Raw genomic sequence first — 19,238 nt, 5'->3', positions numbered from 1 at the left:
ATCAGTGCGACGGTCGCGTCAATGACTCGACTGACTCAACTCGGAGTCTCATTTTTTCAACGACCATTGGGAGTTATTGCAAGTCGCAACGACAAAGACGATGTAAGTTCTTGCACAGACTTGGAAGGCACAGCTGACGCGCCTATAACAGCCCGGAAATTTCCAGTGGAGCTATCCAGAAGATGACTGATCATTGTTATCGCTGTAACCGCTACTTCAGCTCCAGGTCTGCTTACAACCAGCATGTCCGGGACTCCAGAAATCACTGGAAATGCCAATATGGTCACCCTGGAGCCGATTTAAAATCTTGGCGGGGACTCAAAGAACATTACGTTCAGAGCCCCCACCATTCCTACTGCCAGTATTGCGACTTCCATTTCGACTCCCCATTAGAACTACAGGATCATTGCGAAGGCAATCATGCTTACTGTGACACATGTAACAAGGTTTTCAAGAACAACTTCGGCCTGCACGAACATAATCGGCAGAAGCCTGAGCACGCTGACCTGTACTGCATTCCGTGCAGAAAGCTTTTCCAGACTCCAAACGGCCTTCGCTCTGTAAGCTTCACTCCATTCTTAGATTTGGGCAAAACCTGACCTAGACGGACCAGCATAAATTGAATTCTAGAAAACACCAGACTTGAATCGTCACTTGGTTAGCACTCGCCATCAGGAGAGTGTATCGTTGCCCTCTCAGTAGCTGTCAACCCTCCTCATCTCTCTTAGTGTGTTGTGCCAGCACATCGAGATTTAGCGTTGTGGTGTGACGGTAAGTTTGTCGCATGTGATTCTCCATGGCTCATCGTCTCCATAGGTTATAACTGACACTTCTTTTTCAGCCCTCCGTTCCTTCGAATGCTACATCCACATTGTTTCTTTCGTCACAGAACTAGCATCACCGCCTTACTTATTATAAGTCACTATTTGCGTACCTTAACATCCTTATTGATTCACAAACCCATTATAATTTCCGACAGTTTCTGGTTTCTTAATCCCCCAGTACCTATCTATGTGTAGCTTCCAGTTTCGTGTTCAGCATGAAAGAAATCAGATTTACCACCCGTCCTTGCCAGACACACACCAGTCCTCAATTTATATATCATAATAATAATGGTAGTCTGTATCCGATATCTTGCTCAGATGGAGCAGAGCATATCGGCTCGGCCTCGTGCCTCGGCCAGCTGACCCCCTGCACAGCCTGATCACTCCCAAGTCACCATCATATTTTACACATAGTGCAAGACAGGTGTCTGATCCAGTTCATACAATAATTTAGCACACTCAATAGGCGCAGAAAGGAAAGGGACAAGACCATTGGACTCTGAGATCGACAGCCAAGAGACGATCCTGACAGTTGCCTGATTTGACTTCGAGTCACTGACCCAGGGCCTAGACTGATCGATCAACACAGCCAGTAACTATTTGAGGCGAAAACACAGCCACGGCAAAATCGGACAGATCTATCCGCAAAATCGGAACGATATAACACACCCTTTGGGAATTTGTACAAATTCTCGTGCCTCGAACTTACATATGTAGAATACAAAAATGACCTTATTCTCCATACGTCCTCCTGTTGCAAGCGATAGATAACATGTCAAGATATCTGTCAGAGACGGAAAGATGCTACCGATGAGCCGGCGATGACAGAGACGCCAGTGGAACCGACATGTAGTATCGAAGGTGTCAAAATCCGATAAAAATTCGAAGGAGGAAAAGAGGCGAAGAGAAGTCCCGGAGGCTAATTTATCCGTGAATTCATCAGAACGTTCTGCCAAATATGTATATGAATAGCTTATACGCCAATAAATTTGACTTGCTATAGATAATTATATGCATGGATGAACACAAATCTACGCTACAAAGTGGCCTTGAGGAATTGGTGACAATGCCAGCAAGGGATCATAATCATTTGCTACCGTACTGGAACACAATCCGATGCCAATATTAATATTTGCGTCTTTCGCGCTGGTCGACAAATTTAGAGCAGTTCTCATTGCTTCTCAATGAAGGTATGGCGGTCGGCCTTCATAATGGAATAGCCGCCCCACTTATGTTGATCTTCTTAGGCTTCCAAAAATTTTGGACTGTATTACTATTCAAGTTAACATTCAAGTTTTCAAGGGCTTTTACAATAGAGTAGTGCATAACGAACGGAAGTAACAGGGACGCAAAGGATTGTGCATGCTCAATTATTATTGCCGGGACACTCGATGTGAGCTCGAATTTGAGCGCCGCGGCAGCAAGAACGTCTCAGCATCACATCGTGTCCACTGTCGATATACCGCACGTTCCCATGTCAAAGCGGTCAACAGATATATGAAGATTGCTGCCATGCTCTACAATATTTTGCTTGAAATAGCTTTCTCATCTGTTCACCAGTTCACTGATGAATCCTCCGGGACTGGTAGCATATCCTAACCCGGATGTCATGGCAGGATATATTCGACTGTTTGCAACTCCCCATCTGCTTGCAGCCCGACCTAAGCTGGAGTTATATCACATTTGCATATGAATGGAGGTGTGAGGACATGTTGTATTTCAATTTCAAATATCCCTTGGGCCTAGACTACGAGAGCTTCCTCACTGTTTGCTTCTGTACGGCTATATCAGCCCTATGATAAGACGAAAACAATTATGAATGATAGTCCGACAGGACGGTGGCATCACGGGGCTTCGGAGTTTAGGCTATAGCATGTAGAATGGCTTTCAACGAGCGACAGAAGTACAATCACCACTGCGCAGTTCTCCGCATGTGCGTCCATACGGACATATCAGCCTTCTGATAAGAGCCAATCGATAATAGAACAATAGTCTGACAGGACGGTGGTATAACGGAGCTCCGGAGTTCAGGATATATCATGCAGAATGGTTTTCAAAGAACAACACAAGCAAAATCGTCATGGCACAATCCACTCCTCGAGTTTGGTTGAGTGAGTTGGTGCATGTAACTCCTCACCGTGCAAGTTACTGACTGATCGTAGTCACTGGTTCTTCCACTGGGTTCGGCAGGGCGATGGTCGAAGAGGTCCTGCGTAACGGCGAGATTGCCGTCGCAACTCTGCGCAAGCCCTCCGTCCTTGATGACCTCGTGGCCCAATATCCGCGCACTCAGCTCCTAGTACTCCCCCTCGACGTGACGAACGAAGCGCAGGTAAAATCTGCCTTCGCACAGGCCAAGGATGCCTTTGGACGCGTCGACGTCGTATATAACAACGCAGCCCAGGCGTTTTTTCAGGAGGTGGAGGGGACGTCGTTGGACCGTGCCAAGGAACTAATGAATATCAATTTTTGGGGCGCGGTAGCGGTAAGCTTTGAAGCGGTTAGGTTCTTTAGAGAAGTGAATCCGAAGGGTGCCGGGGGAATGCTGATCCAAGTATCGAGCATGGCAGGGACCACTGCAATCCCGCTGATCGGATTCTATAGCACTACGTGAGTGGGATGGTGCTATTTTGGTCAAGTGTTGCTTACGAATTTTGTGCTCATAGGAAAGCAGGTAATGTTGCTTGTGGCAGACTTTGTGACTTTGACTCACCGCCGTTAGCCTTGGATTCGTTCACCGATGTCCTGGCACAAGAGGTACTTCCTGCTTGGAACATTCGTGTGAGTAATTGAAATTTGAAAGTATGACAGTCGCAGACCGCTGAATGGACATACAGTTCGTGAATGTCCACCCGGGTTGGACGCGCACGCCTATTGTAGAATTTCCATCAAGCGAGCTGCCCGAGCCTCTAGCACTCTATGCATCGGAGCCAACAGCCGTAACAACGAAGATTCGTGCTGGATTTGATGCATTTACCAGAAGCGATGTGCTGGCCAGCGTTGAGGTTGTGACGAAACGCATTTGGTCGGTGACGCAGATGGACGATGAACTCTTGCGCAAGGGTGTTCAGGAGGATATTCCAGGCCTTTTGAACGTGCATACGGGCATGGACTCACTGGAGCGTGTGCATGCAAAGATTGGGCGGCTGCAGGGTGAACTGATGTGGAATACGAAGGTTCATTATGAGTACTAGTGAAGTTCTCGTGCACGATTATTTTTCATGCATCGTGAACTCCCAAATCAAGCCTGAAATGCTCAGGCTTGCCCTAAATATTCGATTGTAGACCTTGCGGCTGTAACTGTACTAGTATTAAGAGGAAAGTCCACCTTGAAGTTTTGTACTTGAAGCATACGGGTTCGGAACAGTTTGCATTAGTCACGGTCACGGTCACGGTATAACTTGAACGACGCCAACGCTTTGCCAGGCGCCTGCAGTCATGGTACATGTACGCTGGGGCCATGCATCAATACAATACTTCCGGGGATCATAGAAGGACATGCCATGGCCAGTGGCTTCTATAGATGGACTTCTATTATTCAAATGTCTAACTTCTCCGAGTTCTCTCAGGCTTCTTCTCCTTGACATCCCTGTTTCGGTACGCTTCCTTTCACCGACAACGTTCCCATGTATACTGGGACCTACACCCTGCAGTGCGCCCTGTCTTGTGAGCCATCCTCCCCTACCACACCCTTGCTGTGCCCCAGCTGGGGCCCTCCTGGCAGTTGGGATCGTCCCTGAGTCTGGATACACAACCTCCCACCCACCCCAAAACTCCAGGTGTTCAATTAAGCTTCGTTCTGCAACAGCCCTTAGACTCGGTCAGTGGGATGCTGGCTGCTGAGCGCACGCCGGTGAAACTGGAAAAACATGCGGGGATAACACACTTGGCGCTAGTCGTAAATCGTATGTTGCACTCAGAAGATCATCACGCCATTTTCTATCTCTCACCGGGTCTCAGGGATCCATTCTTCACATCTGGTCACCATGTGCGCAGTCATTGCCCTCCTACACGCCCAATCCAACGGCATCTCATTTTCACTTGACCCCTTGACGTATCGGAATCGAGAAAGTCAAGGAACGCAAGAACATTATGGTGATGCTCTTGGAACATTGGCTCATGCTCGAGAATGGTCGTTCGGGTGCTGCACTACACAAGATTGTGCAGATCCTCGTAAACTTCAAGTGCTGACGGTGCCACAGTAATTTCCTATAAAATTCGCATGCTCCTGCACTCCTTGAAGATGATCGCCGATTTGATCATGACGAGAAACACACGGATGCGGATGACCATGTCACATCCCCTGACTATGCAATGCAACACTGTCAGGGTCAGCGCGTCTTTTCGAAGTGACACGAAAGTTATACTTCTCTCCGGCGCCCGCAGCACATTAATTAGACTGCACGTGACCACCTCATTTGTTTTGATTCAGCAGAACTCAAACTTATACTTTGTGTATAGGGCCTAGGCGTCATGTGCATTATTGATGTATCACTATCAGGCTCCGTGGATGCACATTGTCCTAGCCGCAGAACGGCTCACGAGTTGCGTTTCAGATCCTAGGATTATGCCAGTACTGGAATGAGTGCGTGTTCTAGTATCTTCAAAGTATTGACTGCACCACAAGAGCGCAGGGCACAAAATGCGAGGATGGCATATTACTAGTCTCCCCTAGCCAGACCATGTGGAAGGAAGACAGTCGTTCCTTCTTGATTACGCACGGCGAACTTCCCAACAGCCTGTTTGCGCAAGATCATCGGTATTGATCGCAACAAAACAGGAACTTCACGCCCAGAACGATACACGCACCATCACTGTATTTTTATATTTTGGTTCGGTTACAGGAAAACTTGAAAATGGTGCGCTAGAAGACTCCTAGCAGCGGGAATTACGACAATACGATCTAAGCCCAAGCGCTAGCGCTAGCAGTCCAGATGAACGTATGCCTCGTGTCTCACTGCCAGGCTGAATCCACATTGAATATTTACAAACACACTATAGATCCAGATTACATCTGCCATTCCAAGTGGTCATGGTGGCCTCGGGGCATAAGCGTTAGCGCTTGAATCTGGTGTATCACGCAATAGCATGCGTGCATCGGTACACGAGCCCGATCCCTTAAATAGAGCGGGATTAACAAGCGTATAATCTCAACTTCACCATGACCCTCCTACTCTACACAATCTTGGCATGCATTGCATTTGTTTCTGCTTCACTGCCAAGTCTCAATGGTACCAGTGTCCGTACCCTCGACGCCAGCGACTGTCCATCCTGCAACACCAGAACCTTGTGGGACATTATCTGGAGCTGTGGGGTAACTTTATTTGCATGCACATGGACTGCCGTCCATACGAATGTTCCGGGCATGGACGAGAAGGCATTTGCTATCACCTCTCGTCGTTTATTCACCATGGTCATGGCGTTGATCGCCCCAGAACTCATGGTCACCTGGGCCACGCGGCAGTTTTTCAGCGCTCGTGCAGCTGCCAAGGACTTCAACGATGAAATTGGTGCACAGCGTGCCAAGACCCAGGGCGATCATCAAGTTATATCAGAGGCCACGGTTCAATCACTCGGTGAAATTGAAAAATCAAGTGGAAGTCCCAGCGGTCCCAAACCTGCAGATTTTACAGGTCAGATACATGCCTGGACTATCCGGTCAGGCAGGGACTAATGTACAACGGTTTCCTTCACAGTATGGACAGCGACCAATGGGTTCTTCGCGTGGATGGGTGGATTCATGCTCTACATCGATAGCAAGCCGCATGCCACTCTTACACCCCCTGAACTTCTGCACTTTGTTCATGAGGGATACGTGGACATGCCTATCATTACAGAGGCAGATATAGAAGATAGAAGCAAGGGTGATGGACTATCAAAAGGCATCGCCATTCTCCAGCTGGCGTGGTTTGTTGCCCAGCTCGTTGCACGTTACGTCCAGAACCTTCCAGTAACCTTGCTTGAAATCGACACCTTGGCTATAACTGCTCTGACCTGCATTGCCTATTGCTTGTGGTGGAAGAAACCCAAGGATGTGCGACGTCCTTATGTTGTTCATTGGAAGGCAACTGCATCTCCACCAAGTGATTTAACCTACGAGTACGTCGTCAGTATACTGCACGAGATCGTTCTCATTCGCTCGTATTCTAGGAAGGTCGAATCAGAAGACTCCGGTGTATGCTGTCTTCCCTATTTCTTTTATCTCGCCGATCCTTTTGTCAGTCTTATGGGCATCGACGCATACGTTTCCCCTCGTGCTACTCGTTCTCATCGTATTCCGTCTCTGGGTGGCTACGGTGATTATCACAATATGACCACGCTTTTCCTTGGATGTTTCAGTGGGATGGTGTTTGGAGCCATGCATTGTCTGTGCTGGAATTACTCGTTTCAGAGCCACACTGAGCAGTGGCGTGCGGCATCCCTTGGGACAGCATGTGTCCCAGTATTTCTTTTTATCAATATTGGGTGTTCCATCTGGTTGGTCGACATGGATTCCGGTCATGGACTAATTATGATAATCGCCGCCACCATCAGCTCTTTCATATATATTGCTGCACGCATTACGCTAATCATCCTTATGATGTTGAGCTTGCGATCACTACCTCCTGGTGTATACGATACGGTAGATTGGACCAGGTTTGTTCCACATTTTTAGTTTTATTGCATTGCCATAGCACAGTGTGATAACCTGCATATTCTTACTATTGCTGTCAAAATCGGAGGCGTGAATGCAGCTCGGGCAACGCTTAATGATCTAATGAAAAGCTGCTACATGAGTTATCCGCGAACAGCATCGACACGTACCTTTGGCGAAGCCCATCAATGCCACGTGGCTGAAAGAGAACTCGGAGGCTCAGAGATAGGGAAGATATCAAGCAGGCATATCCTTCACCAATTATAAATGCGCTTCGCAACTTGGTTGGTCATCGATGATGCCGATAGTGCCACTTAACATGAAATGAATCATGTTAGTCACGCTCATTCGGCGACGCGTTTAGTGAGACGCTCGAACCTCCAGCATTGCGTGCATAGGAAACAACGAGGTTTCGTGCTTGGGTTGAATGTGTCCATCGGAAGCGATGTGCTGGCTGATATAAATTGAGGCTGTGATCTTGAAGCACATTTGGCCAGTGACACGGACGGATGATGGGACCTATGCAAGGGTATGCAAGAGGGCACGGACGTGTGGTTGCAGGTGAGCTGATGTAGAATACAAACGTTCATTAGTCTCGCGTATGTCTACAAAATGAACGGTTAGCTCCGCAGAAACAATTCGCATGATTCTCATGTGCGAACTCCTCAAATAACATAGCGATGGACAAGGATGATCTTGCAAAATTTCTGGTTGTAAGTTCAACTTGTAACCTACGTGTTACCAATTCTCCAGTCTCATCACCGCGCGCTTAGTAGTTAGCATCTTGTTGAATGAGTCCAAGGGCTGCTGCAGAGCGAGGCTTAATAGAGCATTTGAAAGGTTTGGGGTGACTGGGAGTGTGTTAATCCAGACCAGCGCCGGATATGACAAGATATGCGACACCTGATACTACCCAATGACGGTTCAAACTCAGGGGTGATCTCAACGCCGTTCTCGACGACCTTGGAAATATCAAACACAGCCAACGACATGGCAGTAGATATCCAAATAGACGCATCAGCGAGGTGAAGGCCTGCCCAATTAAAGCAAGCGGCTCAGATAACTGCTTGTCTTCCGTGAGTTAGGCGTACCTGGGCAAATACTGCGGATCAGAAAGTTAGCCATTCTGCTCAAGCCCAACTGCATCCTTACCGTCTACCAAAGCCGAAGCAGATCGTGCGAGGATCCATCTCAGGTTCCTTCCCATCATTAGTCAAGAAGCGTTCAGGGTTGAATTGCGAGGGATTAGCGTATGTCCGTTGGTCATTGAGCATGAACCTGTCATAATTGAAAGTCTTAAATTCCGTTCATAATACAGAAATGGGAGAGTACCAACCAAATGTTAGACAATACCATGGAGCCTTTTGGAATATAATACCCGTCATGGTCATCGTCGTCAGTCACACGGTGGGGGAAACCTGTCATTGAGATACCCTTCGTTAGCTCAATGATGTCATAAACGAAATCCACATGCCGGTAGGAGAGACGACATTCCACCGGAGGACTTCTTTAACAAGTGCCTCAATATAGGGGAGGGAGTCGCGGTCGGCGAAGGAGGGAAGACGATCAGGGCCGACCACAGCGTCTATTTCAGCCTGAGCTTTCTTCTGCAAATCAGGGAAAAGTGTCATAGCCAGAAAAAAGGAGTATATTGCAGAAACTGTCTGAGGAAATAAGTGTAGTACTTTCAGAGGATGATGACCACAGATGCGTAGAGAGAGACCAACTGTGTCGGTACCACCACCATATAGAGAAAAAGCAGACCATTTCACGATGTGATCATCGTCTGCGGACATAGCACAGCCTTCTAAGAGATTCGAGGTGAAAGACGTAGGGGCAATGCCAGCAGCCTGAAAAAGTCAGACATCAATGCATGATCGCAAAATTGCAAAATGGTCACCATCTGATCCTGAACCAACTTGTGGGGTGCAGAAACCATCTCTTCGAGGGTCTCACGCCATTCACGTGCTATGCGCTGAAAGCCAGCGCCAGGGGGACCACGCGGGGACTTTTGCCACTAAAATATCAAGGTCATTGAAAGCCAATGTCGGGAATAATAAAGTTTACACAACGGTAAAATATCAACCATGAAGGCACCGGGAGTTGTGGCCTGCGAGATTCCGTTCATAGCGCGATCTGCAAGGCCAATGAAGGGGTCGTTGTTCTCTTTCACTTCATAACCATAAGAGATGCGCAGAATGACAGCGCCAGTAGTGCTACAGTAAAAATTTAAGATCACATAAATGCAAAGATAAATAATGCATACTGTCGAACATGCTCCTGTAGTTGGTTGGGTTTCGCAAGCACACGCTTCAGGAATCGGCGAGTCTCAATCTCCTCGACCTGCCTGTATTCGTCCACTGCGGCACGGCTGCCAATGGCACGGTGGAGGTTCTTGCGGTACTGGCGAAAACGGTCACCATAAGGGAGGAAAGGTAAGGCGTGCTTGAAGCCAACAAGTTCGCCACCCATAGGAAAAACAGGACGGTCAGAGTATACAGTGCTTTTATTGTCCAGCATTTCCATTGCAGTTTTGACAGAGTTCAGCACAATGATGTGTTGACCCAGAACTCGGACATGCGTGATATCACCTTCAGAATTGACTTTTGAATAAGCATGATTTTTGAAAAATGGGAGGCGCTCACCATACTTTTTGCCCCACTCAGTGAATGTGAGGCAGGGCTTGATGCGAGGCATGTCTGAAATGTTACCAACGAGAGGCCAACCTGCAGGACCAGGTGGGTATGGTGCAGGATTCTTCTTGGTGAGCACTTGCTTTGCCAGATAGACTCCGACACCAGCAAGGCATAGGTCCAACCAAGTGACATCGGTGAATGTCAACATGGTTTATTAGCAGAGTCAACAACTCGAGAGCGGGATTGTAGGGTGAGCGATGAGATATGGGGAGCTATATTTAAATCTGTAGGTAAGCCCCAGGCCCCGCGTCAAAATGAAATCCGAGCGAAAAATTACAAGTGACAGACTGCAACAGAATGTGAGCAGTGATAATCATTTTCGGTTACAATCTCGACCCACTCCTTTAGATCCGTGCCTAATGGTGATGAAGACGCAAGGTGTATACCTTATTAGAGAGGACATGATAGAGCGGATTTGGCAAGACAAAAAAGTTGCTATTAACAGGTCATAGCAGGACAGCCTCTTAGACAGACCACGAATATATTCAGAAGATACCTCGATAATTTGTATACTAGCCAGTGAACTAGATATCAACGCGAAAGCACAGACTAACAAATTTGGGCGTGTTAATGGATCCAGCGACATAGATTTAAGGTGGTGATCGAGTACTGACAAAGCGCTCAGAAAATCTCCCGTCCATGAAAACCGTTAAGACACGTCATCAACAGAGGCAAAAAAGGCGAACTTATCGAACAAACAGATCGGTGTCACTCGCCACTCTTAGCGGGTGCACCAGGCGCCTGTCTGTCTGTCTGTCTGTGACACCGTAGTCGTCGACCGATCTTTCCCCTTCCACGCAGTTGACATGCTGATTTGTCAACTGTGCACGCACAAGTTGGAGCACCTTATCTTACATGGTGCCTACGCTTGATACGTGCACCTTTTCTTGTTCTGAGCAAGGGACGTGGAGAGCGAACGGGTGCGTGCGGGTGTATTGATGCTTTATGGTTCTGCTGCTGTAGACGATGAACATTGAATGGCGGGGCTGAAATTGGGAAGATATTTGCCCACATAGTCAAGGAGAAGGGAGTTTGACAGAGAAGGAAAAAATGGGAAGGAGTTAAGAGCGGAAGTAGGTGAATACACATTGCTCTTCGACCTTTGATTTGAACCTAAGACAATTAGTCTTGTTATGGATGCGCGCGAGGGCAACACCTACAGAGGTTCAACTACTGTCGTCCTCGCAAAACTTCTGCGTCCAGTCATGTTCGTTCTTATGGTCTATGGATAGCTTCAGTGCGAGATGTATCTACAAGGTTGAAGGGAGTTTGTCCATGAAGGACTTGAGGCGCTCGACGGAGGAAGCGTTCGTTCTGGACAAACGAGGACAAACAAATGACCGAATCTAAGATTTAGATATACAACACTTCACCGGCAGACGTCCTTCCTAAGGCCAGGGTACACATTCCCGAAGCATCTCATCTTTTACGCATTACAACAAACCCATATGTGTCCATTCACCTTCGTCGTGGATTTCACGATTAAGTACATGCTGTACGTATTGTACATTGAACACTTCCAATGAACTACATATTTCGTCTCACCCTATTTTTAACCCACTTTGAATGTACTCGGGGGCTTGAACGACCACGGATGACCGCAACAGTGATGTCCTTCTGTTCAGCTTCTCAGTCCGCTAGGATGAAGCATCAATGAGATGCACTTCAACATGAAGTTACACAATCCACGGCGCACGCGCAACCGCATCTCTGATGGAATCTGCACGCCTTGTCCATCGTCACGTGCTCTCACAAACCAGTACTAACATCATGAGTGCAACACAGTCAGCTCACGGTGTTTGCATGGACAAGCTTAAACTCGGACTAGATACTGCGCATAGAATAAAATACAAAGTATGATCCACTGTACACTCGGTCACATCTAAATTGTATCTGAAATCTCCATAATGGGTCCATTGCTGCGATCATCATTGGTACCAAGGTCTGCAAGTGTTGATTTTAGTAGTGGCGAGGAACAGAAATGGTTTTGAAGAGGCTCACTCTTCTCGACACTTTTGCCAGTGTTGCCCATGTGCCATGCGGCTCAAATCAAGCTCAGGACCTCTTGGTATCACCAATGCAGTGCCAGAGCTCAAAAATGAAGGTCGAGAAGCGGGTGGTACCCAGAATAACAGCCTACGTTTGGGCCCTGCCACCCATCCACTGTCACTATTCAGGGAAAAGGGGATCGGATTAGGGTCGCTATGGGATGCTCCCTCTATGAACTCGGAAGCGTTGCGTAGTGCATGAATGGGGTTTGGCGAGAAGCAAATGAAATGATTGCTCAAAGTGCTCGATGAAATGGTAGTGGTAGCCTCGATCGTACGACGTTCATCCGATAATACTAGGTGATCTGACTTGGTGCGCTGTTGTGACGGCTGGCTCATCACTGCATCCCACAGCCGAAGAGTGTCATCGTCCGAACCACTGACGATACGAGTGCCGTCCGGCGAGAACGAGACAGACCCAACTGAATGAGTGTGCCCCCGCAAGGGCTTACCGACTGGCTCCCCCATCCCTGCATCCCACAGCCGAACAGTCTTATCCTCCGAACCACTGACGATGCGAGTGCCATCCGGCGAGAACGAGACCGAAGTTACTGAATCAGTGTGCCCCCGCAAGGGCTCACCCACTGGCTCCCCCGTCCCTGCATCCCACAGCCGAACAGTGTCATCCCAGGAACCACTGACGATGCGAGTGCCGTCCAGCGAGAACGAGACCGACGTTACTGAATCAGTGTGCCCCCGCAAGGGCTCACCGACTGGCTCCCCCGTCGCTGCATCCCACAGCCGAACAGTGTCATCCCAGGAACCACTGACGATGCGAGTGCCGTCCGGCGAGAACGAGACCGACGTTACGAGAAAAATGTGCCCCCGCAAGGGCTCACCGACTGGCTCCCCCATCCCTGCATTCCACAGCCGAAGAGTGTTATCGTGCGAACCACTGACGATACGAGTGCCATCCGGCGAGAACGAGACAGACCCAACTGAATGAGTGTGCCCCCGCAAGGGCTCACCGACTGGCTCCCCCGTCCCTGCATCCCACAGCCGAACAGTCTTATCCCTTGAACCAGTGACGATGCGAATGCCGTCCGGCGAGAACGAGACCGAAGTTACTGAATCAGTGTGCCCCCGCAAGGGCTCACCCACTGGCTCCCCCGTCCCTGCATCCCACAGCCGAACAGTGTCATCCCAGGAACCACTGACAATGCGAGTGCCGTCCGGCGAGAACGAGACCGACGTTGCGAAAGAAGTGTGCCCATTGAGCACGGTTTGAACAGCCGGCCAGTTCATATCACGTCCAGATGCTACAAGAAGATTATTCGGAAACCGTGCAGAAAACTTTCTCGATAGCGGAGAGTTGGCAGGCAAGAATGGGAGTGCTGATACATACAGATGTGGCGTGCTGTGTAAAATCATCCTGCCGAAGACTTGAATGAACCTTTGTACGTCCATTGCAGTCGACGACACATCTTTGAATTTCGGATGGCCCTGTGGTTGTACATGAGCGCTTTATCTGACACCTAGTAGGATTGTGCTCACCTTCAGCCACTGGGCAATGGGCGGAAGGGCACCGACTGCACCGCTGAGCGCATTGGTCAGGGCGAGTGACTCCAGCCAGAAAAACACCCGCTCGTGGTCGAAGAACAATTTAACTTCTTTCGCGAGCTCCTTGTCGAAGGTTGTGGTTCGTACGTGCGACGTCCAAAATCGAGAGGAATATGACAGGTGTGGGGGGATGCATTTTCGAACTCGTTCTTGCAGCCCGGGATCTTCGCTATTGGACAGATACGATGACTTTAAGATCACAGATATTGAAGCGAAGACCGTCTTTCATCACTCGAAGTGAGGCGAATGCAAGGTCGCGTTGGGCCTTTGACAGGTCGATGAAAAACTCTCCGCTGGATCGTTCGTCCGTCAAGAAATCATGAAAGGATGCGTGAAGGGGTCGGATTGGGGAGTCTGGGTTGGTGGTCCCGCTGAGGAGGGAGCCCATCCTTTTTACCACAAGCTCCACGTCGAAATCGTCCTTTTGCGTTGGAAAATGGCAGCCTCATGGCGTTCAGGGAAGCTAAAGGAAGAGGTTCAGCTGTGCCTAGTATTTGCCCCATCACTGAGCGAAATCTAGCTAATGCAGTCAAACGCAATTCCTGCGAATGCAGAGATCTATCCCCCGGGTATGATATTTGTTAAAATGAGGCGATACATGTCGTGCAACAGCGGAGTTCTCTTAGCAGGATTGCGCTGACACCACAGCCTCGTAGCAATCCTTTGGATATACCATATCGGACTCTTTGATGTATCCACAGGCGAGACGCGCCCATTCGAAAAGTCCATCAGCTTTCTCAGCGAGGACTGCGACATCTCTATCCTGGAAATCCAGCTCTTCCAATTCCTTGGATACGTAAGCATGGATATCGCGCTCCGCATCTGCTCGTGGAATATCATCCATCGACATCTGTCGAATATGCTGGACACCACGAAACTTGTTTTTGATGTCATCAAGGGGTCGAGAGGTAACGATGAAACGGAAGTTGCCAGGGAGGTCTGTGAGTTTTGGAACAGCGGGGTTTTGATGTTTGCCAGCTAGAATGCTGAGGAGGTCTTTCCGTGTCTCTACTCCACCGCTCTCGTCCAGTGCATCGATCACGACCACGATGGGTTCCCCAGCCGACCCAGATGACTTTTCCAGTGGTTCAATAAGAAGCTTCTGCCACTGTTGGATTATATCTGCCGTCTTCTTGAGCGAACTCGCGGCTTGAACTGCATCTGCCAATGCCCTTCTCATCTCCGGATTACGGTCAGCCAATGTCGCACGCGATCGTGGAAGAGATCTTTTCATGGCGACGATCTGCTTCTCGCTGGCGGTCAAAAGTGTAACATGAACCAAGTCCTCCCACGTCTTCGAACCACTTAGCAATTGTGTGGGCGATCGCCGATTTGCCCTTGCCTGCAGGGCCAGATAGCCACAGCACGCGTGGAACATTGTCCTCAGTGCTGTTTACCCATTCTGTGATCTGGGAAAGGATTTCCGTGCGGGTCCCTTCAAGGCATTGTTTTCTGGTGTCTAGTCCCGCGCCCTCTGCGTAAATCATACCGCTGAGGTCCAATATCTCTCCTGAAAAAGTATGAATATATGTCAAGTCACAAGGATGTGCGAACCCTTACTCGTACGATGAACATGTATGGCTACATCGTGAGCGACCTGGTCCCGGAAGTTTTGCATGAGCCTATCGAACACGTCATTGTACTTTTGGATCGTATCTTCCGTTTCCGAGACGACGTTCTTTCCAAGTCTACCCCCTGTGATAATAGTGGACGCTTGAGATGGTACAGAGCGCAGTAGCTTGTTAAGACTCACAGAATTCCTTAGTCTCCGAATAATTTTGGATAAAACGGGCACATTCACGGGTCTGCTGAGAAATCTTTCCAAGGATCGTACACATCGACGATATTTTGCTACGCAGCTCGTCTTGTAGTATGAAGTTATAAACTTCACATAACTTATCGAGAAGTTTGAGCACCGCAGTGTCGCGATCGGCTTGAGCTAGAATGACCTGCACAAATGATTGCTGAGTAACGGTAAGAGATATGGAGAGAGAAAATGAAAACATACTTTGGCTGCACAAGACAACATGCCCAGTGCTATCTTTGCATGGGGATGTACCTGTGGAACTAGATTAGTTCCGTTCTGATCGAGAAGAGGGTCCATACATCCGCGATCTCTCCGATAACAGCGTCGAATACCCTGAGGAGTTCGAGATATATGTCCTGGCAGATGTCAGCAGCATCGAGATCCTCTTGTGCCTCTTGAAGGTGCGAAACCACGGTTTTCGCAGGTCTTGGAAGTGAATGCATGTGCTGTACAGCCTCTTGAGTATCCTGAAGTGCTGATTGGGTATCAACCTCCATTTCCAAACCAGATGGAGCCACATGAACCTGAGCGATCAGCAGAATTTAGAGAGAGCACAGAGAGTGGAGGGCAAGTATGAGAGCCTACCGATATCGATGATGCACGTTCATTCGGGGGAACAGAACTACGGCTGGGGGAATCCTTCGAGCGCTTATGCCAATCTTAGTCGTATTCCAGGACATTCATTACGCATGCTCGTGGACTTACCGAGATCCTTAACTTCTTAACACCGCCCTTGACCAAGGCATAGTTGGTTTCATCATGATGCACCAATTCACGTGTGTTCTCCACAAGTCTGTGATGCTAGATGAAGGATGTATCAATCTCAGTATTTGGAGTGGAGTGAACTAGGTGGTTCTCATAAGCCACGTACCGAGCTTTCAGGAGCTGTTGTTCTGGTGTCTTGAGTCGAATTCGTCGATGAATTGCGTTTGCGTTTGCGTTGGTCCATCGTGGAGGGAGGCAAAGTAAGGAAGGGTCCGACAGCATTTATATATAGAATAATAGGCCATCATTGGTACATGCCTCGAGTAAGTCTCGAGGCAATATTTATTGCACTGCCGCAGCCTGCAAGCACCAAGCAACACCGATCGGAGGACCAAAATCGATCCTATGCAATGTCTGATTGGTCAACAGGCTACAGCACCGATCATAGCGCGTCACGTGAGAACTTACACTATGCACAGCACCCACTGAATGCATCATCAACGTCATGCCGTCGCCGATCTTCCACCAAGAAGAAGACTGACGTTCCCTTCAAATGGCCTGCCAACTCCAGCGTGTCCTAGATGCACTCCCCAGGTACACAAGACAGACGCCTCGGATGTGTAAAAGTCCAACATTAATTATATTGTCCCCATATGGGCCGCGCGTTCCTCGGCTCTCTACATCAGATACAATTACGCCGCTAGGATCAATCCACATTCAGCATCATTAATCTTCATTTGACTCGAACTGACGATTCCTCAGGTATACGTTTCCCCGGCCCCTCCTCCGCCTTCTCACAAAATCCACCACATCTGCTATGAAATCCATGCTGTGTGTCTTTTTCTCCCAACGCCTTTCAAGAACAATGCTTACCAAGGCTTTGATGCTCCAGAAGAAGTGCTCAACGCAGGCGCACTCTACCGCAAGTGTCATATTGTTAACCTACGGATACCAAGTCTTACGATGGCAGACGCTGCCGACGCGCAGGTAGGTGAGTCAGTTTGCTTAGTTGGTGATGATAGTTACATGTAGGCCATGGACTCGATGTACATAACGAGTCCGCGACCTATGCAATGAACTTATCGAGCTATGGAGGGCGAACCGCACCGAACTTGCAAGGAAATCATAGAACTTGACAACCTGCAAGCGCGCCACAACCGCATCGATTCCTTCCTTCCCTCGATGGGAAATACACACTCCCTCATCCGCCTAGCATTAACTGAATTCCTCGACAACCTCGACACCTTCCAAACTTTCTGAGCACGTATCCAGCGCTCTCCGGGGCTCCCACTCCCTACTCCCAGCCGCTCACTCTGGTCCTACCTACCCTCCTCCATAGTAGCTCACGTTTCTCATCCCGATACATGCTGATTTTGTCGTTGGCTCGGGTATTACTGGGACATCGGTTGTGAGGAGACTTTTGGATAGTGCAAGTGCTGAATGGAATGATGTTAGAGTTGTTATATTGGAAGTGAGAGATGCGTGTTTTGGGGTGACTGGGAGCTAAGTCTCGTATCGAGCTCTTTCATAGACCAGTCTCTAACCCGACCTCTGTCTCCCACCAATCATGTACGCCCGGGGTGCGCAACCACTCTTCCCCCTCTGGGTGGGTCAGAGCCAGTTCTTCACTCCTTCACTCAGCAGCCAGCCCATCGCCCGGGGTATCTAGACAGAACTGTAACTCTGAACGGTAACTCGAAGCCATAACAAAGTTATAAGCACTTGCATTGGCTCCGGTGACTGGACCACGAAGGACAAAGAGTGTTTTGAATTCTAAAGATCCGGGGGTTGCATAGCCTAGCCATTGCGCGCTCGGTTCGCTAGCCATCCAAGTTGAGCCTTTGTTGGTTGCGGGAAAATGGAATATCAAAGCCACAGTTTCTGAAGGAAGCATCCAAGAAACGATAGATGTCTTCATTGATATCTGCGCTGTCTTTTGTTTTGTTACCTTTTTTGTCAGAAATGTTCACTGGTATCTTGCCCACCAGCGGGCGCACATCTTTCCGAATGACTTCACGAATATGCCCTTCCGAGCGACTTGCGATAAGAATGTGAGTCACGGGCAGTTCGATCACGGGCAGGGATGAGTTCACAGCCCAAGCTTCCATTGTTGGACATGCATATAGTATGTATGGTAATGTCGATCTCGACTTCTGATCTATCTGTGTCAGAGAAACGTTCAAATATCAGAAGTGACGCTGTGAATTCATGAGGTGGTTAGTGCATGGTCAGGCCTCAGCCAGGACAAACACAAAGGGCGTTGAAACATCCACGTGTCTGCAATATTGCATGTGCAGGTTCGTTTTGATGGAATGATGAATGGTGGTCTCCCTAAAAGCTAAAGCGAACCCGTCAAGCGAGCAATGATATGTCATAAAAGTTGAACATTGTAATATAGGCCACGGCTGTGAGCCGAGGAGCGAGGAGAAGCAACTGTGATGAATAGAACGATGCGGGGCGCAATGTACAGGTGCCATGCAGAGGGGGCGTGTTAGGGTATATATGCAAGGCGGCGCCCAAGGCCAAAAGCTGCACTCACATTCAGGAATTCATCGTTGGTGGTAACACCAAATTCACATCTGTATCTCCAGCGCGGATGAATTGATGTTTGGCCTTACCAGACGACCCATCTTTGAATCACTGCCACCGTCAGTCATATAGCACATTGACACCGACACCACAAGACCACTCAGCAATGGGATCTGAAGGCGTGCCAGGAGATTAAGAAAGCGTGGGGTGTTTGCAAGGAGGTGTTGGTAGTGGCGGTATCAAGGGATGGCCGGTGGGTTGTCACTGCTAGTGTGGCAACTTGAAATTCATGGCTGGTCCGTCCGGGGACGTTGGTTGGGTGGGCACAGTTTGATTCTCCACTGATTTGAAGTCAGATACGGGGGATTGTCTTGAGGTCTCAGGTCTGCGATACCCGATCACAGAAATTATTGAGACCGATACCATGCAAAATTC

The 19,238-nt window shown here is 48.8% G+C and overlaps 6 protein-coding genes across 6 annotated transcripts; 3 read left to right on the top strand and 3 right to left on the bottom strand.

The window, feature by feature from the left end:
• Nucleotides 1-39: 39 nt before the first annotated feature.
• DFJ58DRAFT_796346 (uncharacterized protein) lies at nucleotides 40-1,078 on the top strand. Its single transcript, XM_041390578.1, has 3 exons — nucleotides 40-560; nucleotides 614-771; nucleotides 842-1,078. The coding sequence occupies exons 1-2, from the start codon at nucleotides 183-185 to the stop codon at nucleotides 644-646; spliced, it is 411 nt and encodes a 136-aa protein (XP_041242144.1). The 5' UTR covers nucleotides 40-182; the 3' UTR covers nucleotides 647-771; nucleotides 842-1,078.
• Nucleotides 1,079-2,894: 1,816 nt separating this feature from the next.
• On the top strand, nucleotides 2,895-4,211 carry DFJ58DRAFT_796344 (uncharacterized protein). The gene is made up of 5 exons (XM_041390577.1): nucleotides 2,895-2,935; nucleotides 2,987-3,434; nucleotides 3,491-3,498; nucleotides 3,547-3,605; nucleotides 3,662-4,211. Exons 1-5 carry the CDS (start codon nucleotides 2,905-2,907, stop codon nucleotides 4,016-4,018), a joined length of 903 nt encoding a protein of 300 aa, XP_041242143.1. The 5' UTR covers nucleotides 2,895-2,904; the 3' UTR covers nucleotides 4,019-4,211.
• A 1,320-nt stretch (nucleotides 4,212-5,531) lies between these two features.
• On the top strand, nucleotides 5,532-7,645 carry DFJ58DRAFT_467307 (uncharacterized protein). Its single transcript, XM_041380527.1, has 4 exons — nucleotides 5,532-5,764; nucleotides 5,826-6,457; nucleotides 6,521-6,923; nucleotides 6,975-7,645. Exons 2-4 carry the CDS (start codon nucleotides 5,986-5,988, stop codon nucleotides 7,477-7,479), a joined length of 1,380 nt encoding a protein of 459 aa, XP_041242142.1. The 5' UTR covers nucleotides 5,532-5,764; nucleotides 5,826-5,985; the 3' UTR covers nucleotides 7,480-7,645.
• A 582-nt stretch (nucleotides 7,646-8,227) lies between these two features.
• On the bottom strand, nucleotides 8,228-10,302 carry DFJ58DRAFT_717079 (cytochrome P450; the record flags this gene model as incomplete). The annotated part of the gene is made up of 12 exons (XM_041384314.1): nucleotides 8,228-8,309; nucleotides 8,362-8,491; nucleotides 8,550-8,560; nucleotides 8,611-8,736; nucleotides 8,795-8,876; nucleotides 8,933-9,122; nucleotides 9,186-9,308; nucleotides 9,359-9,433; nucleotides 9,468-9,475; nucleotides 9,526-9,674; nucleotides 9,725-10,049; nucleotides 10,104-10,302. 12 exons carry the CDS (start codon nucleotides 10,300-10,302, stop codon nucleotides 8,228-8,230), a joined length of 1,500 nt encoding a protein of 499 aa, XP_041242141.1.
• Nucleotides 10,303-10,618: 316 nt separating this feature from the next.
• DFJ58DRAFT_796333 (uncharacterized protein) lies at nucleotides 10,619-11,470 on the bottom strand. The gene is made up of 2 exons (XM_041390576.1): nucleotides 11,315-11,470; nucleotides 10,619-11,267 (listed from the first exon to the last, which is right to left on the bottom strand). The coding sequence occupies exon 2, from the start codon at nucleotides 11,241-11,243 to the stop codon at nucleotides 11,001-11,003; it is 243 nt and encodes an 80-aa protein (XP_041242140.1). The 5' UTR covers nucleotides 11,244-11,267; nucleotides 11,315-11,470; the 3' UTR covers nucleotides 10,619-11,000.
• Nucleotides 11,471-14,805: 3,335 nt separating this feature from the next.
• On the bottom strand, nucleotides 14,806-16,674 carry DFJ58DRAFT_467239 (uncharacterized protein). The gene is made up of 8 exons (XM_041380526.1): nucleotides 16,441-16,674; nucleotides 16,275-16,370; nucleotides 16,155-16,217; nucleotides 15,869-16,093; nucleotides 15,771-15,821; nucleotides 15,516-15,711; nucleotides 15,323-15,457; nucleotides 14,806-15,272 (listed from the first exon to the last, which is right to left on the bottom strand). The coding sequence occupies exons 1-8, from the start codon at nucleotides 16,516-16,518 to the stop codon at nucleotides 14,956-14,958; spliced, it is 1,161 nt and encodes a 386-aa protein (XP_041242139.1). The 5' UTR covers nucleotides 16,519-16,674; the 3' UTR covers nucleotides 14,806-14,955.
• Between the last annotated feature and the right edge of the window lie 2,564 nt (nucleotides 16,675-19,238).

The sequence above is a fragment of the Suillus subalutaceus genome (genome assembly GCF_016647625.1).
Source record: "Suillus subalutaceus strain FC151 chromosome Unknown DFJ58scaffold_79, whole genome shotgun sequence".
Classification (NCBI taxonomy): domain Eukaryota; kingdom Fungi; phylum Basidiomycota; class Agaricomycetes; order Boletales; family Suillaceae; genus Suillus; species Suillus subalutaceus.
Note: the sequence above shows the minus strand (reverse complement) of the source record. Positions and strands in the feature narration are given on the sequence as shown.

What these genes read in the sequence shown, in the direction of transcription:
- DFJ58DRAFT_796346 (XM_041390578.1), top strand. Translation starts at nt 183, where the DNA reads ATGACTGATCATTGTTATCGCTGTAACCGCTACTTCAGCTCCAGGTCT. An exon ending in CTCCAAACGGCCTTCGCTCT is followed by an intron (nt 561 to 613) that starts GTAAGCTTCACT and finishes TAGACGGACCAG; the next exon opens with CATAAATTGAATTCTAGAAA.
- DFJ58DRAFT_796344 (XM_041390577.1), top strand. Translation starts at nt 2,905, where the DNA reads ATGGCACAATCCACTCCTCGAGTTTGGTTGA. An exon ending in CACTCCTCGAGTTTGGTTGA is followed by an intron (nt 2,936 to 2,986) that starts GTGAGTTGGTGC and finishes GACTGATCGTAG; the next exon opens with TCACTGGTTCTTCCACTGGG. An exon ending in TTCCTGCTTGGAACATTCGT is followed by an intron (nt 3,606 to 3,661) that starts GTGAGTAATTGA and finishes ATGGACATACAG; the next exon opens with TTCGTGAATGTCCACCCGGG.
- DFJ58DRAFT_467307 (XM_041380527.1), top strand. Translation starts at nt 5,986, where the DNA reads ATGACCCTCCTACTCTACACAATCTTGGCATGCATTGCATTTGTTTCT. An exon ending in CAAACCTGCAGATTTTACAG is followed by an intron (nt 6,458 to 6,520) that starts GTCAGATACATG and finishes TTTCCTTCACAG; the next exon opens with TATGGACAGCGACCAATGGG. An exon ending in CCAAGTGATTTAACCTACGA is followed by an intron (nt 6,924 to 6,974) that starts GTACGTCGTCAG and finishes CTCGTATTCTAG; the next exon opens with GAAGGTCGAATCAGAAGACT.
- DFJ58DRAFT_796333 (XM_041390576.1), bottom strand. Translation starts at nt 11,243, where the DNA reads ATGTGTATTCACCTACTTCCGCTCTTAACTCCTTCCCATTTTTTCCTT.
- DFJ58DRAFT_467239 (XM_041380526.1), bottom strand. Translation starts at nt 16,518, where the DNA reads ATGGACCAACGCAAACGCAAACGCAATTCATCGACGAATTCGACTCAA. An exon ending in AACGTGCATCATCGATATCG is followed by an intron (nt 16,094 to 16,154) that starts GTAGGCTCTCAT and finishes CTGATCGCTCAG; the next exon opens with GTTCATGTGGCTCCATCTGG. An exon ending in CATACATGTTCATCGTACGA is followed by an intron (nt 15,273 to 15,322) that starts GTAAGGGTTCGC and finishes ATACTTTTTCAG; the next exon opens with GAGAGATATTGGACCTCAGC.